General features: G+C 39.2%; 1 protein-coding gene across 2 annotated transcripts; it reads right to left on the bottom strand.

The window, feature by feature from the left end:
- Positions 1-291: 291 nt before the first annotated feature.
- Positions 292-9,947, bottom strand: crybb2 (crystallin beta B2). Of its 2 annotated transcripts, XM_031896770.1 has the most exons (6): positions 9,862-9,947; positions 7,792-7,867; positions 5,457-5,575; positions 2,033-2,165; positions 1,002-1,144; positions 292-608 (listed from the first exon to the last, which is right to left on the bottom strand). In XM_031896770.1, the coding sequence occupies exons 2-6, from the start codon at positions 7,840-7,842 to the stop codon at positions 440-442; spliced, it is 615 nt and encodes a 204-aa protein (XP_031752630.1). In that variant the 5' UTR covers positions 7,843-7,867; positions 9,862-9,947; the 3' UTR covers positions 292-439.
- Between the last annotated feature and the right edge of the window lie 6,460 nt (positions 9,948-16,407).

Genomic DNA, 16,407 nt, shown 5'->3' with positions numbered 1-16,407 from the left:
GCAGTTGTGGGGCTACAAATTCTACAAATACCAGTGGTGCTTTCCCCAACCTATAATTCTGAAACAGCTGGAGCACCAATGGTTGGTGAGGAACTGGAACCTTGAAAGTAAATGTATATTCATGCCAATATTTTAGTCTCAAGATGAGGCATTTGTAAGACATAAGGAACACTTTAACAGTGAATGTTGTGGATTTTTTTTTCATTATTATATGTATTTAGGTATTTGGAGATTGACAATATTGCCTTCCAGTGTGACTTCTCATAATAACTGACACAAAAAGTGAATCTGTGAGTCTGAAAGTCAAAGCTTTTTATTAAATTGATTCAGCAGCATTAGTCACACAGTGGCATCTGAGAGAGGCATGCCAAAGGAAAAACAGCAGTAGATTGCATGTAAGCCTCTCTGTACCTCCCCGCACTTTTAAGTGGCATCACCCTTAATTGGTAGGGTGGAAGGCTCCTCTCTGGTGCCACTGCATATCACGTATGCGCCTCACAGACTGGATATGGGGGTGCTTGGCACCAAAATCAGAATTGTCCTTGTAGTCCCCCTTCTCAAACAGGTACTGGTAACCTCTGTAACCTGGGTATTGATAGCCAACCCACCTATAATGAAAAAAAAACACATTATAACTCCCTGAATTTCTTTTAAAGCAAAAAAGCACAAGTGAAACTACCGCACTGAATGCACCAGTCATTGCTAGTCATTTGTGCTTTTTGCCTGTTCCCTTATTTGTTCTCTCCACAGCTCATAGATTGGATACACATGGATTGGTCAGTCTGCAAGGAAGATCAAACTTCTCTAGTTGACTTAACCAGTGCATGCAGGGCTTTCCGGTGCTTAACAGCAAACTTTGGAGAAATCACATGTACACAAGTAGGGACAGATGCATTCTGTTTATTACTGTCTCTGCCAAATCCCACAGTGTCTTGGGGAAACTTTTTGGCATGTGGGGACTGAACACATTTCACCTATACTCATATTTCACCTATACTCACGTTCCACTTAGTACTCGAACAGAAGACACTTTCTCTTGATAACCATGAGCATGGAAACTAGGCACATCATCATCAATTATCTCAATTTTCTTCCCACTAAAATTTGGGTTTTCATAGAGGACAATCTTGTGCTCTTGGCTGTCCTAAAAAAAAATGTTTCAAATATTTTCCAAAATTAGTCATTAAATAAAACCATAATTAACCTTGACTGTTATTACTTGGTTAAAATATTATGCACAATTCTAAAAACTTAAATAATTCATTACTTATTACTTATTTAAATAACAAAAACACATTTTTCATAATTAAAACAATAGCTATAATGTATGTTCAGAACAAGCCCTATTCATTGCACTCATGTTGAGCAATATAATATTTAGGAGAGCTAAAAATTAACAAAGAAGTAAGGTAGACATGCTGCATATTAAATTTTGGGCTTCTGTACCAGCCCAAGGCAACCACAGCCCTTTAGCAGGGAAGATCTGTGTCTCCAACGATGCCCCAGAAGCCCCCCATCTTCTTTTCTGCTGATTCTTCAAACATGCTCTGTGCTGCTGTCAGTTACTGAGCTTAGGGACAAACAATATACTGTGTATATAGAATATAAATGTCACAATACAAGGCAGAGTAGTAATTAATTCAGATTCTCATTAAATAGCAGCTCTCTAATGCAAATGCAATTCATATGTAATGTATCTGAATTGAATAATCATCCCTGTAGAATCAGCTTCTATGACAGACCAACCTCATGTTCTGCTGTTATAGAGATGCTTAACCTTTAGGCTGGTGAAGTAAGTTCAGGATATAAAATACGGCATACAGCCATATTTGTTTTTAGGGTTTAGTTCTCATAACAGTATGCCATCCTTATGAGAAATGTGCTGCTTTTGCCATTTGTATATTAGCTTTTCTTTAGGAATTAAAGTGATTTCTTCAGAGGCTTGCAACATCGTTTTTTTTTAATGCACATTGTTACAGTATGGGGGACACTAAAGGCAAGTAAGTTCATTGTGAAGTATCTAAGCACTTACATTTTTGATTGGTCTCATGGAAGAGATGCTGTCAGTCCTTCTGTTGTTGGTCCAGGAGTCCCAGCGTGGGTATTCTCCCTTCTCAAAGACAAACTGCTCTCCTTTGCAGTTCTGTTGATCATATCCTACCCAGCTGTGGAAAGGAGAAACATTTGGTTCCCATTAAACAAAAGCATAGTGTTGTTCAGACTAATGTGGCATAAAATTAAAAAGGCCTGTAGGTGTCATTGCTCTGTAACAACTTTCACGTTCATTTTAAAGTGATGAGGGGTTTTGAGAATTTAGGTTGAAAAATAAGCCCATTTTCTTCAGCATTTAAAGGGGTTGTTCACCTTTGAGTTAACTTTTAGTAGAGATGCACCAACTCCTTCGGAAAAGATTTAGCTGAAGAATACCGAACCGAATCCTAATTAGCATATAATATAATTAGCATATACTAATTAGGTAATGTAAGGGTTACATTTTTAACTTCCGTGTTTATATGAGAAAAATTCATATGATTTTTAGGATTCGGATTCAGTTCGGCCAGGAGCGTGGATTCGGCCAAAAGGCAGAATCTTGGCCAAACCCCGAACCCAATCCTGGATTCGGTGCATCCTTAACTTTTAGTATGATGTACAGAGTAATATTCTGAGACAATTTGCAATTTTTCTTCATTTTTATTATTTGTAGTTTGTTAGTTATTTAACTTTTTGTTATATAAGACAGGTATAGGATCCCTTATCCAGAAAGCCGCTATCCAGAAAGTTCTGAATTACGGAAAGGCCATCTCCCATAGACTCTATTTTAAAGAAATAATTCTGATTCTTAAAACTGATTTCCTTTTTCTCTGTAGTAATAAAACAGTACCTTGTACTTGATATAAGATATAATTAATCCTTATTGGCGGAAAACAATCCTATTGGGTTTATTTACTGTTTAAATTATTTTTTAGTAAACAAAGTGTGGAAATTGGCAACTGGACTTGCTGAGTAATCATTGAAGATGTTTTACTACTTATCTGAGGAGCTTCTTCAGTTCAGCTGACTGGTATGGGAAGTCCTCAGCATATGTACATACTCTTTCACTAAACCAATCACAATGGCACATTGTAACTTAAAGAGAGGTGAGACCTGAAACTCACAGGTGTGGATCACAAAAACTCTAAGCCAGAAATATGTTTTTGTCTCAATAGGAATGAATAGAAAGTGGGTGACTTATTCTGTAGTGAGCTCTAATCCCACACTTCCATAAATCTGCCCCTAAGTGCTAGAACTGATAGAACAGCTGTTTTGGTTTCTAAATTTGCAATGTGTATCAGCCACTCATGCTAAGGAAGAGATAGTGTGCCATATGCTCTTTATTGCATGGTTGGGGTTCCACCCATTATACAGGTGGAAGTTGCACAAATGTTAGTGTAAACACTATCTCTTACTGCAGGGTCTGGTATACAGGCATGCAGTAAAGAGTTGCTAAGGAAATACATTTCAAAGAAAGTGAGGCCCGGAGACGGGCGCAGCATAGGGGGAGGGCCTGCATGACAGGGCAGGCTGCATAAGCGGGGATTGGACAGAGCAGATCAGGGGGGTCAAGGGGGGTACAAAAGGAGTGGGCAAGGGGAGGGAGGGCCACTCAGCGCGGGAAGCGGGCACAAAAGGTCAGGCGGCAGCCACAAGAGGCCCACCCACCCTCCCTATGTTAAAATAAGGAGAAGCAAGTATATAGTGTAGGGTTGGAAAAGTAAGGGGATATTTAGGGCAAGCAGTAAGCAGGCATTAATTAGCAGTCACAGCGTTGGCGGGTCCTTTGCCAGTCTGCCGGGCATGGTGTTGGACAGTACTGGACCGTTAGGGCAACCCCTAAGGTGGGTACCCACGGTGAGGTGGGATATGGTCAGTTAATTCCCAGGGGCGTGGTCCCTTGTGGATGGTTGGTGTGGATATTAACGCTATGCGTACCCACTGAGCTAGGTACAAGCGGCTAGTGGGTATTGCTGGCATCTGGAAGGGCAGACTGGCAGAGGGCCTTAAAAGTTATAAATTGTTATAAATTGTTATAATGTTACTATACTAATAGTGGTACTAACATACAAGGTATAATGTCAAAATGTTTTACTTATGACTGTTTGTCGGGTAATAAAGCTGTGGCCATATCATCCAATCAAGGTGTTGTCACGCGTTTTATTTAAAGGAAGGGGGTGGTTAAAAAGGGAGCGAGAGATAGGCCGTGCACCTGGTCATGCATAATATGGCAAACGTATTATTTGTATCTGAAGGATAGTAAACACTTAAAGTGTATTACTATTACTGTATTTATTTGTTGCCATGGGAATTGTTTATTATCTTTTTGAGACTTACTGTTATATAGACAACTAGTGCCACCCAACCTATGCTACATCTTTGTGCTTATCATGCCGCTGACATGGCAAACCTAGAAATCACTGGTCCCTAAAGTAAAATTCTAAATCTTTTTAGGGCCAACCTATGCACCAACGTTGGTGGAGATCACTTCTTTGAGAGACTATCTGCCATGCTGGCTCATTGACGGGAATACAAACTGATGCCTGTATATTTTCCTAATTCAGTTTGGGCACAGTGCCATTGTACTTACTCTGCATAAGAAAGTTCCTGTGTGGCCCTCCCTATCAAATAAACTACTACGTGCAGCACGTGAAATAACTGACAACTGAATTGCTGGCAGTAACCTAATCATGACTAAGTATTAAGCTGTTCTAATATATCATAGTAGGGTTTAAACTGGGATTTGAGAAAAATATGCCTCCAAGGCAGCGCCTGAGATAAGAAGTTCTGCTATCTCATTTTTTATACATAAACAAGATCATGTAAAACACTGTTTCCTGTTCTCTTTTTATTTGCTCTCTGAGCAGCAGTGATACTGATTTCAAATTCTGAGATATTGCTGCATTTCTCTGTGTTGTTATCGGGTCTATCTACATGGAAATGGTTTGACACATAACCAGCTAATACCTAAAAAAAATTAGCTTATAGCTAAAAATGTGGACACACATCATAATAAATTACATTTTAGTAGCCATGCAACTTATTTTTTCTTTGGTGATTCAAGGTCCTACTCCACTTGCCCACTTAATGCATAACTGCAGGTATAAAGAATTGCAGCAACATGTGACAACTAGCATGATATATAAATGCAATAGCCCTGTATTTACTGTCTTGGCTTTCTTCTGCTGTCATTTTCGGGGTCTGGGGCCAGGCTAGATTAGAACACATGCCAGCTTTTGAGGGGCAAGAAATAGTTGACTGTTACTATAGCAAAGACAAACTGTGTAGTTCTGAACCATTTTAAAATGAAGATTCTCTCATGCATTTATTTGGCATCAAGCATAAAAAATAAGTTTTATAGTCTAGTACTCCTTTAAGAAATGTAATGAATAATAGACAATAAAAAAAATAATAAATATACATACGGTCCAGAGTGCACGAGAACGGAGCCAACTTTCTCCATGCCAGTCTCCTTTAGGCTGGAACAGGCTCCATTGAGTTCATGGCTGCGGCCTTGGAAGTTTTCTTGCTCAAAGATAACAATCTGCAAATAAAAGGCAGGACTGTTTCATCACAAGTGTATTGTCAACTGGGGGCTTTCTGCTTTCATGGTTTAGGGCTGGCTAAAGGGTTTTGTGGGTTTTAATTCAACAACACATGGAAGGTATATTTTACATACTCAACAAAACAGACAGATTTTACTCAGAAGCAGAACTTTCTCTTGAAAGCTGTGTGTGCAGAAACCCCAGAGTCATATATTATACATCGGGTACATCTTTAGTACATAGATCGCCCCCTTAGTCACTTATTCACACATGCCCATATAACATACATTGTTGCTCAAAATAGCCCACAGATTTCATAGAACAAGTAACATCTGGTAAGCAGAACTGCTGATGTTTGTTTTGTGTAGTACAGTAAAGAGCTATGTGGAGAGAACACACATCAAACCCATTTATACAGTATTAACAGGCCAGAGTCCATCAAGTTCAACCCTCCCCTATACAAGCAAAGGATTGCTCATCTAACTAATACGCCTAAGTATAAAGCTACTGTGTTAGGATACAAATCAACTGATTCTCAAATAATCCTGTATTGCTAAAGGTACTAGAGATCACCTCACTGATTCAAGCAGCTGAAATAGAACGTCTGTCAATATACCAGTTCATTACTATTATATAAAAACAAAAATGTATTGGCCGTAATTAAAACCGTAAAACCACAGCCTCCTAACCTGAATCTTAGCATGGGATTCCCATTATTTCTTGGCAGGTGACATTTAAAAGCTATATATAATATATAGTAATGTGCAGTTTCTTTCCAACATTAAACAGTTTATATAAATGTGTATAGCAATTTGACGTAATCAACTAAAGTTATCAGGTGTCTACCAATAACCAACCAGGGACTAATAATGTGTTACATATAATTGAATGTTAAGTTCTCCTGCTACACAATAACAACCAGTGGGGCACTGGTCATAAGTAAGGAGAGTTTTCTGCTTTGACCAATACACTGTGGTACAGTCACCACACACGAATACATTGAGCATCATACTGATCAGTAGGAAACCCTTAGAACACTGCAGGGGTTTACAAGAAGCAGAGCCAGATTGTTACCCCTGCTATAACCTACAGCATACAGCTATGAATTAGATTGCAACTACTCTATGTATGAGGGGCCTACAGACTTTCCTTATGACTTCTGCACAAGAAGAGCTAATGGGGTTACCATTCTCTGTGTCAATATTACTTTCCTTGCAGACTTAAGGTACCCTATGGTAGCCCACCTGGCACATAAAACAAACACATATACATGTAAGAATGTTTCCTTTTCTATTTTCTGTTCCTCATTTCGTCCCCCCGGGTAGATTAGTGATGACCAACTTCTTTCATGCAGGGGCTGCCAGAGTTGACATTCCACATGTTTAAGAGCCAGATTATATGATTGTCTAGTTATATACTGATTACTGATCTCCTCCACCTCTTATTTTGCCTTTTCCCATCCATATCCCCCTCTGTTCTATTCTCATATTTCTTTACAAATCACAATAAAGTATAAAAAATATGAAAACTAATTGTATATGTTTGGATTTCCAGCAGCGCTATCCAACGCAGTACATGTAGTGGGCAATTTACTTCTCAACATGTTTGACAACCTGGTTATTTCAAAATGATGATGTTAAGAATGAAGGCTATGATTTCCTTGTGCAGACTGTGGTCCATATCATGCCTAGGGCCTCCTGTTGTACCTCCCTGTTTTGCAGTATCAGAAATGTCTGTCACGTCTCATGTTTGGCTAGCTGGTAAACCACCTGCTAGGGCCTCGGCCGGTATTACAAATTTACCAGCAATACAATTGGCAATTCCCTTTATTTCCTAAATTTATCCCCCCCTTCAGCACTTATGTTCAAGCATTCCCAGACCCAATCTTTATGGCCAGAACCTGCCCATGGACCCAACATATCTATTCCCCATCCCCAACACGCCCATTTGCCATCCCCCAGAAACTAGGGGGGAAAAGGTGGCAATCCTAATTGGGAATTGCTGAAGTACAATTCCCAACAAGCGACAATTATGGGAGCTGTACTGACAGCTAAAGAACCAAATGTTGCAGAGGCTATTTTGACATCATACTGTGTGATCTCCTATATCATGTCTTTCTGGGTTTAGTGCTTAGTCTGCTAAGTGGACACTACTTTATTGTGTTAACCACATTTCCACCCTAGACACAACAGAGACTCACGGCTGTTGGGAGTACCTTGGCATTCTGTTGCTGTTTGGTGGCAGGAGTTTGATGATCAGATGCCATTGTTAGTTATGTTGATGTTTTGTTCCTGAAAAACATTAGATGGTTTATTGTTAATATACTGGTGAGGCTATTCCATGATATACACCTGTATTAGATGAAAGAATTCGGTCTGACTAACAATATTTCCAATATGCACACAACTACACTTCAGGCTCATCTAACCCCTTAGCAACAGCCTTAATATCTTCAGTGCTGGAGGCCGGGAAAGTGACCCCCTGGCAATAGTGTGCAGCCTATGTTTTCCTCTAACTGAATGTAAAGGATTGCAGCAGACCTTGCAGACTCTTCTCACAAGTTATTGAAGTTCAGTACAAAAATGAACAGAGAGAGCAGCATCATGTTGATGTATCCACCCCTGCCCTGTGTGCCTGGGCACAGTGTTGGACCTTGAACACAGCAGTGCAGACATGCAGAATTAATTCACCATCTAAGAATACTCCATTTGTTTGCTTTTGCATTGCATAATAACATGGCTCAGGGCAAGCAGAGCATTAATAATTGTATTTAAAAAACTGATCTCAAACTACAGTACTTAAAATTGAGTATTAGGGGGGCTGTCAGTAACCATAGGTGCTATATTGTACATGTGCCACCTAAATGTTAGAAGGTAAAAACAAAGGTTTGATTGGATGCTACCTCTCTAATTAGAAACAATTAATGATGCAGGACTAGCTATATGCCATATGTAGGACATCTTGGACCATGAGATGTTTAGACTTATCCTTCATAGAAGAGTGACTCCTAAATGCAACTTTCCATATTTTTCTAGAGGGAGCAGTGGGCTCAAGTATTATCACCACTTCATCCATGGTCCATAGGTTTCTGATCAATGCACTGTGTACATGGGATGCAGCCTTGTGAAATTCCATATGCCTATAGGCCACTGTGTTATATAACCTCCTGTATCAGCCAGTATTTGTATGTACCTTTGGTTTATGCACCCCTATGTTGTACCGTGTGGTAGAATATGATGGCACTATATAAATGCTTTTATATAATAATAATAATGATTTACCTTAGTTATTATCCCAAATAAAGTGCATGCTGTCACTGCATTGACCCACCCTAAGGAAGCCAGCACCATAGTTCTGAATGTCTGAGGGTTAATGTTACAGTGTAATCTTTTTAATATATTTCATTAAATGTTCTCAGTACCTGGATGTGTTTGTCTTTTCATGCAATATTGATCAAAATATTGATGAAACTGTTACCGGCCAAGCAATTTGGAAATAAATTTGTTGAGTAAAATGTTGAATGTGGCTGAATAGTGCAATCAGAACTGCCAGATGAAGATATATTCTCTTATTTCCGTTTAGCAATACTGTTTAATATGATTTAGCCATCATTAATATGAAATATCACAAGACTGCTTCCTGATGAAATTCTATTTTTTAATTTCAGCACCAAATGTAATTATCTGTGCTATTTAAATCCCATCTGTCATGTGTTCTCTGCACCCAAGCCAGAAATAGCATCTTGTGGTTCCTTTTTAATTATGGAACTCTCTGGAAGAATGTAAGCTTTTGGGGTGGCACTGTAATGACTGTGCCCAATTGCCTGTAGGTCCTAAAAGATACCATTTATTTGGAAATATATTACATTAGGCACATGCAGGGTAAAGTAAAAATATTTGTGTTTAATAAGGAATTGCCATAAGGAAAATTATATTTGATCAGTTATTAAGGTAGGGCCCTATATTGGTTTAATAAGAGGAAAATGGTTTTAGGAACAATAGATGCAGGTCATATGCTTGCTTTTCCAAAGCTAAATCTCCAAAATATTGCCTTTTATTAGATACCACAAGTAGGTTGTTTTCTTGACTTTGTCTGTATGCATTTGTAGTTATATCCTCATTGCACCCCAGCCTAATGGCTGAAAATTGCCTAGAAACTTTCCTTTTTGCTACAATTACAGCAGCCATTAGTGGTTGTCAGCTTTCATTTCTAGGCAAACAATAAACACCCCTCTTCCCTTCTTAATTCAGTATAAGGAAAACAATAAGAAAAAGCCAACTCTTACCGTATGCCAGTACCTGCTTGTTCCAGTGAAAGCCTGAGACCTTCTGGTTCCATTTATACTGCATGGGTAAGGCAGCAATGCCAGGATTATTTACAGAATAGTTCCATCATGATGGAAAGCGATCATACTGGATTACAGTTCTGATGAAAACCCAGCTCTGCTGATGCGCTGCCCCCATTGTTTTTAGAAGCACAGAGTCGGAGAATTATTTCATTAGCTTTCAAATTTACCCAGGGTGGCATTGTATGGTCTGATGGGTAGGAGATTTGTACTTTGCATGCATCAGCCCTCTGAATGCCAAGACCTGGAACATCTCATTGATTCAATAATGCCAGCCAGCCAGCCCTGCTTCAGGGCTTTTAGAGCCAAAAATTGTATCCCTCACAAAAACCCGAATCTATCAAAGACATAAAAGTGTATAAAAAGACTTAAATAACAAGATGAGAGTGCATGTCCCTTTAATAGCTGCTGTATCTGGCTAAAAATGTGTCATGAATACCTTTATTTGAGTAAAGAACACATGAGTCTGCGGACATAATGCAAAACAAAGGAAACGTGTATTTCTGGTTTCATGAAAAGGGGGATAGTGTGAAATATTCATTCCTACTATGTCATAACACCTTGTTTGAAACAAATATGTCATTTGATGGCAGAAAAGAAACAATTCATGTGGTGCTGTTTGTGTTTTCAGCCCATACTATGGCCACATGTCACATGCATGTCACTGTCTTTGCTGCACAATTCATTACCACATCTGCTGGAAGGCTGTTCTGGGTATCTGTGTTTTGACTGTATCATTCTCCTTTGGGAAAATAACTGCATTAAAATGCCCTAATTTGGATTTGATTGCCTGCTGTGATAAGTCTTAATCCTTATTAATACGTACTACAGATGAGTATTATAGATGTATTAGCTGCTAGGCTTTACGTGTCATTTTCATAAAGGGGCCGAAAGCATCCCTGTAGTTTTCTTGGCTTCTCAAAAATACACTTTTTTACATAGAAGAACAGGAATGTCTGGAAAGAAAAATATATTTAACACTTCAGTATTTGAACAGATTCAAAGATTTTCACATATACGTTCGCCCGGACTAGAGGAAGGCTGGGGCAATGCAAGCAAATTGATTCTCTAAAGCAGGGACCCCAACCTTTTATGTGTTAAATTTAAATGGAAAAAAGTGCTGGGGAGCAACACAAGCATGAGAAAGGTTTCTGGGGGTAGCAATAAGCTATAATTGGATACTTAATAGCCCCTATGTGGACTGGCAGCCTACAGAAGGCTCTGTTTGGCATTATAGTTGTTTTTTATGCAACCAAAACTTGGCTCCTTTCCAGAAATTCAAAAATAAGCCCCTGCTTTGAGGCCGCTGGGAGCAACATCCAAGGGGTTGGGGAGCAACATGTTGCTCATGAGCCACTGGTTGGGGATCACTGCTCTAAAGTCAGGGGGAAAAAAAGGATCTAATGAAGCTGTAGAACTATAGCATCTAGCACCCTATTCCTTCCTGGAGTTATAGTAAATAAAGGCCAGGCGGTACAGATATCCCATAACCATGTACTGATAAGGTTTACGTTCCCTGCATTATGAGCTGAAAGATGGTGCAGTCCCCTTACCCCAGTGAAGTTACAAAATAATCCATAAATACCAAACTGGAAACCTGGCCTTGGCAAATGCACAGGTAAAAAGGAGTTGACCCCCACTCAAAGACATGTGTACAGGGACACTGGAAGCATTACTATAATACTGACAATTTTGCTGGGGCTTTAGTTGCAAATGTTAGAGGGCAAAAATGACTACACTCCTTTTTAATATAAAATAAGTAATTATTAGATTTAACAAGAATATTATAGTGGAATTTCTTACTAGGGTTTGCCCATTGTTGGACACGTGACCTGTCCTTTTGCTTGTGTTTGATTCTGTGCTGTGTATCTTCTGGACAGCAAGGATTGCAAGCAGTGGTTATTTAAGGACAGCAGGGTCTGGGGCATTACCATTGTCCTCATTATCATAGCAGCTCAGGGAGGGCATTAGAGACACGAGTTACATATGTATGGTTAGTGATTCTAAGGCATAACTTCCCTAAAGAGAGACAAACTGTTCTATAGTCACATTAGAAAGCTAATGACAGTCACCACATTTCAACACACATTTCACCCCCCTTCCCTGCCAGGAGGCATTGCTAGTGGCTCAGGAAGGGCAGTAAGGTGCAGGGGTGTAACTGGAATATATATCTGCAAGAGATCTTTTTAGGACAGTCTGAGTTTTAATGGCTGCATCTAAGTCTCTTCTCTTGCTTTTTTGTAAACAACCATGGAAAATGTTGGCCCTTTATTAATAAGACATACGAGTAATAACTCTGTGCTCGTAGCGACATTCACATCTTTCATGTCTGAACCACAAATGTATTATTTAAAAACTGAAGTATTTTTTTTTCTATTATGATTCAAAAATGTAATTTCATTGTAGGAAATATTTTCTTTTGCTAGCCTAGTTCTACTGCTGTGGCCGAGGAGGCTGATGATCTGCTAGTTAGTGGAAAAGCCTTGCTTGCGTGTTACAGTTACCATTTTAGGTTCGCTTGGTTAAATCGACAGTTAGAAATGGGCAGAAAGCTGAAGCTGCAGTTTCCTGCCCCTGTGTAAATGGCTGAGGGAAAAGGCAACACTGACTATTTCAGTTTATTATTTCACCACGTTTGTGGTAAGAAAGATAGGAGGAGTTGGCCCTGAGCACACATCCTGTTGTGCATTCATTGTCACTAGGAAATTCTGTGAGACTGAAAGGCTAACGCAAAAGTGAAATTGGAAGGAAACTGCATTTCATCTTCATTGTGTGGTTTTTCATCTTCTAGACCTAATTGTGTGCAGCTTGTTGTGAGTGAGGCCGACATATTGTTTCAAAACATTTTGCCTTAACAATGTAAAGTCATTGAGAATGCTAAAGCAGTGTTTGTTTATCCCCGACTGGTTCTGAATCATGTAGCAGAAGTCACTTGTTCACCAGGTCTGTATCAGCTGGTATCTGCTACATTGTTTCAAGAGTCAAAACCAGCTAAGCAGTGAATAGAAAAGGACAGACGTGTTCTTATAGAAGTCCTTTCAGAGAAGCTTTTCAGAAACAGCAGCGTCATGGTTTGCACTTGCTCTCTCATTATGAACTTGGACTAATTACCTGCCAAACCAGTTAAATGATAGTTAATAGAACTGGGTTAGAAATCATATCCTTTCTACAAAGTCCAAGCACACGCTCTGGGCCACAGTCAGTTACCTGAGCTTAGGGACCAACTGACAATTGACTGTATAGCTACAATATGAAATCATATTATACACGGCAATTAGCTGATTGCCACATCAATCCGAGTCCTGTCTAGATTTCCTCATTTGGAAATATGGGCAGGCAGACAACCCCTCTAAAAACCAGGCTGTCTAGGTAAAAACCAGACAGGTGGCATCTCTAGCCGGAACTAGTGGTAGATAGGAGAGGCAATATGCCTAGGGCACAATGGTGGGGGCACTGGGTGCATACTGTACCTCTTTGCCTGCCTACCGCTAGTTTTGGCCTGTCTCAGAACTGAGTAGCCTGTGTGATAATAGAGGTGAAGTTCAGCAACAGCATGACCACTGATAAAATATGATTTTTCTTTAGAAGCCCAAGTAATCATTAACCCATTATCCAGAAAGCTCTAAATTCCAGGAAGGCCATCTCCCAAAGAATCCATTTTAAGCAAATAATTCTGATTTTTATAAGTGATCTTTTTCTCTGTAATAATAAAACAGCACCTTGTACTTGATGGTAACTGAGCTGCGTAAATCCATAGTGGTGGCAAAACAATCCAACACAGTTTATTTAATGCTGAAATGATTTTAGTAGACTTAAGGTATGGTGATCCAAGTTACAGAAAGATCCCTTATCTGGAAAACCCCAGATCCCATGCATTCCAGATAATAAATCCTACACCTGTATATACACACTGGGCATATATAGACTTTTTAATACCTATGAGTTCGGAATGCTAATTTCTTTTTGACTTTGGTGATGTGACATTGTAACAAATATTTCTGCCTTTATGAAAGCCACCATAGATGAAACTGTAATGGAGCCTGGTTAATAAAGCCTGATTTGCTGACAGTCACAGCACCAGTTCTGAGCTCAAAATACTGTTCTGGCGCCATCTACTGGCACCTCAGATCACCATTCTTTCCTTTCTGTCTCAGATTATCAAGGTAGAAATCCAGCTGCAACAAAACTATTATTGATATCACCACACCATAAACATGTCTTGCTCAGTGGCTGCTGGGAGATTATAATCTTTATTCCTACTGTATATATAAGACAAAAAAGAAAAAAAATATATATATATTTTATTATTATTATTATTATTATTAACATTTATTTATAAAGCGCCAACATATTCCGCAGCGCATAAACCTGAAAAACTGTGTAGAGTAAGTAATACTGATGATATGTATGTATTTATATATATATATATATATATACATACATATCATCAGTATTACTTACTCTACACAGTTTTCCAGGTTTAATGTGTCCATGGGAGAAACCTAACCCAGTGTTTTCCTGAGGCAGAGATCAGTGATTTAACCACAGACCCCAATTTATCAGTGCAGTGAATGTAATATTTGTGGTGTTTTATAAAAGGCACTGTGTTTGCAGTAACCTGTAGCAACCAATCAGCAGGTAGTCTTTACTGGTCATCTGTCAAACACATCTTGTTGGTTGCTATGGATTACTGCACCTGAGCAATCTTAATATCTGTTATTACATATGGCTTGTAGATACTGTCCAAGTAAATCAGGATACTTACCTGCTGACAAACAAAGCACCCTGCTGCAGAGTGCCTCTGACTAAAAAGACACTGATTGGTATGACTAATAAAAAATGTTATATTAAAGGTCCTCAAGGAATTCATGACCATATAAAATAGTAGGGCCACCGGCCTCTTGGGACGTTGGTGTCTTAGGTGTTTTCTAATGCTCTCACAGTATATTTAAAACATACCCAAGAAGATATATTTTGACCAAAGGTGCCCTAAGGTGGAGCCTTGGCTGCTAAGTTCCAATATATAGATTGTAAGCTCTACGGGGCAGGGACCTCTTGTGTTTCTGACTCTTATTGCAACTGTGCCTTGTATTTATTTGTATTTATTGTTGTACTTTGTATTTATCCATTATCTTTAACCCCCTGTTTGTATTAATGTAGTCTACTGTACAGCACTGCGTACATAAGTAGCGCTTTATAAATAAAGATATACATACATACATACATACATACATACAACTGTCTCTGAGAGCAATGTCAGCACAAGGACTATTTATCTGAAAAGCTACCAACTGGATTGGTGTAAAGTTTGCCACTAATGGACTTGGAACATGTATCAATGTAAAGACTATGGAGTGCTGAATATCTCTTTAATATTTGACAGTCTGGATGAGCCTAGGTGTAGCAGATGCCAAGAGAATGCGGCCTGCCCGGATACATAATGCCAACTGTAAAGTCTGGTGAAGGTAGAATTATTGTCTTTCTTTTTATTGACTAAAGGTAGAGATGTCCCAACATGCTAAATGCTAGGGCCCAACATGGTTACATGGTCCCATGGTGGAAATAAGATGAGAATAAGATGAGAAGTTAAACAGAATTGGCCCACGGGAGATTCCCTCTAACCCCATACTCTCAACATTTGAGCTTTGAAAAAGGACAATTTAAGCCATGCCACTGATCCACCCAACACTATCCGCCATACTCACCCTATCCAGTGAGCCCCAGCCATTTAGGAGTCCATGATTTAGGATTATCCCATGGATATCTCGACAACTGGGAGGTATGCTAACCTGACATGCCAGTGTGACAGTATAGTTCCATCTTTCATTTATCCATGTATTTGCCAATTTCTCTAAACTTCACAGAAACCAGGAGTGTGCCTATCAAATTCTACTCCATTTGTGAGATTAAGATCTCCTGCCAGAGTTGCTGCACATTTCAAGACCCCTTTCTTAGCAGAAATCATCTGCAAGTGATGGTTTTATCCTGCCCAAAATACAGTATGTACAAATAATATGTATACTATAAACATTAAACGGAGAATACATAACCCCCTTAGACCTTATTTATTGTTTTGCATTATATTTGTGGGGTGTTTTTTTCCCAAGGCAGAAAACACTAAGATAATGCTTTGAAAATGTCTGTCCTTAAATTCATAAAAAAACAGGCTTTGCTTATGCTCTAACTCAGTGCTGTCCAACTTCTGTGGTACCAAGGGTCATAATTTTTCTGGCCTACATGGTGGAGGGGCGCTAATAGAAGCCACTTTTGGCCACTCCCCATTTTTAAACCACACCCATGTTATCACAAAAGCTTTTAAGACCATACCCACATTAATGGTGGTAGCACAGCAAAAACCCAAATGGTTGGTGCTCACTGTAGGGATATCACCCATCATTCATATGTGAAAGAATTATATTATGTCATATTAAGACATACCCTTAAATCTATATGCCTCCTCCTCCCCAGTGGTTAGCACAGCAACCC

Source organism: Xenopus tropicalis, chromosome 1, assembly GCF_000004195.4.
Source record: "Xenopus tropicalis strain Nigerian chromosome 1, UCB_Xtro_10.0, whole genome shotgun sequence".
In the NCBI taxonomy this organism is placed as follows: domain Eukaryota; kingdom Metazoa; phylum Chordata; class Amphibia; order Anura; family Pipidae; genus Xenopus; species Xenopus tropicalis.
Note: the sequence above shows the minus strand (reverse complement) of the source record. Positions and strands in the feature narration are given on the sequence as shown.

Excerpts from the sequence above, each read along its gene's own strand:
- crybb2 (XM_031896770.1), bottom strand. The coding sequence starts at position 7,842 with ATGGCATCTGATCATCAAACTCCTGCCACCAAACAGCAACAGAATGCC. Across the intron at positions 1,145-2,032 it reads CCATGAGACCAATCAAAAAT|GACAGCCAAGAGCACAAGAT; the intron begins GTAAGTGCTTAG and ends ATTTTTTTTTAG. Across the intron at positions 609-1,001 it reads GTTCGAGTACTAAGTGGAAC|GTGGGTTGGCTATCAATACC; the intron begins GTGAGTATAGGT and ends TTTTCATTATAG.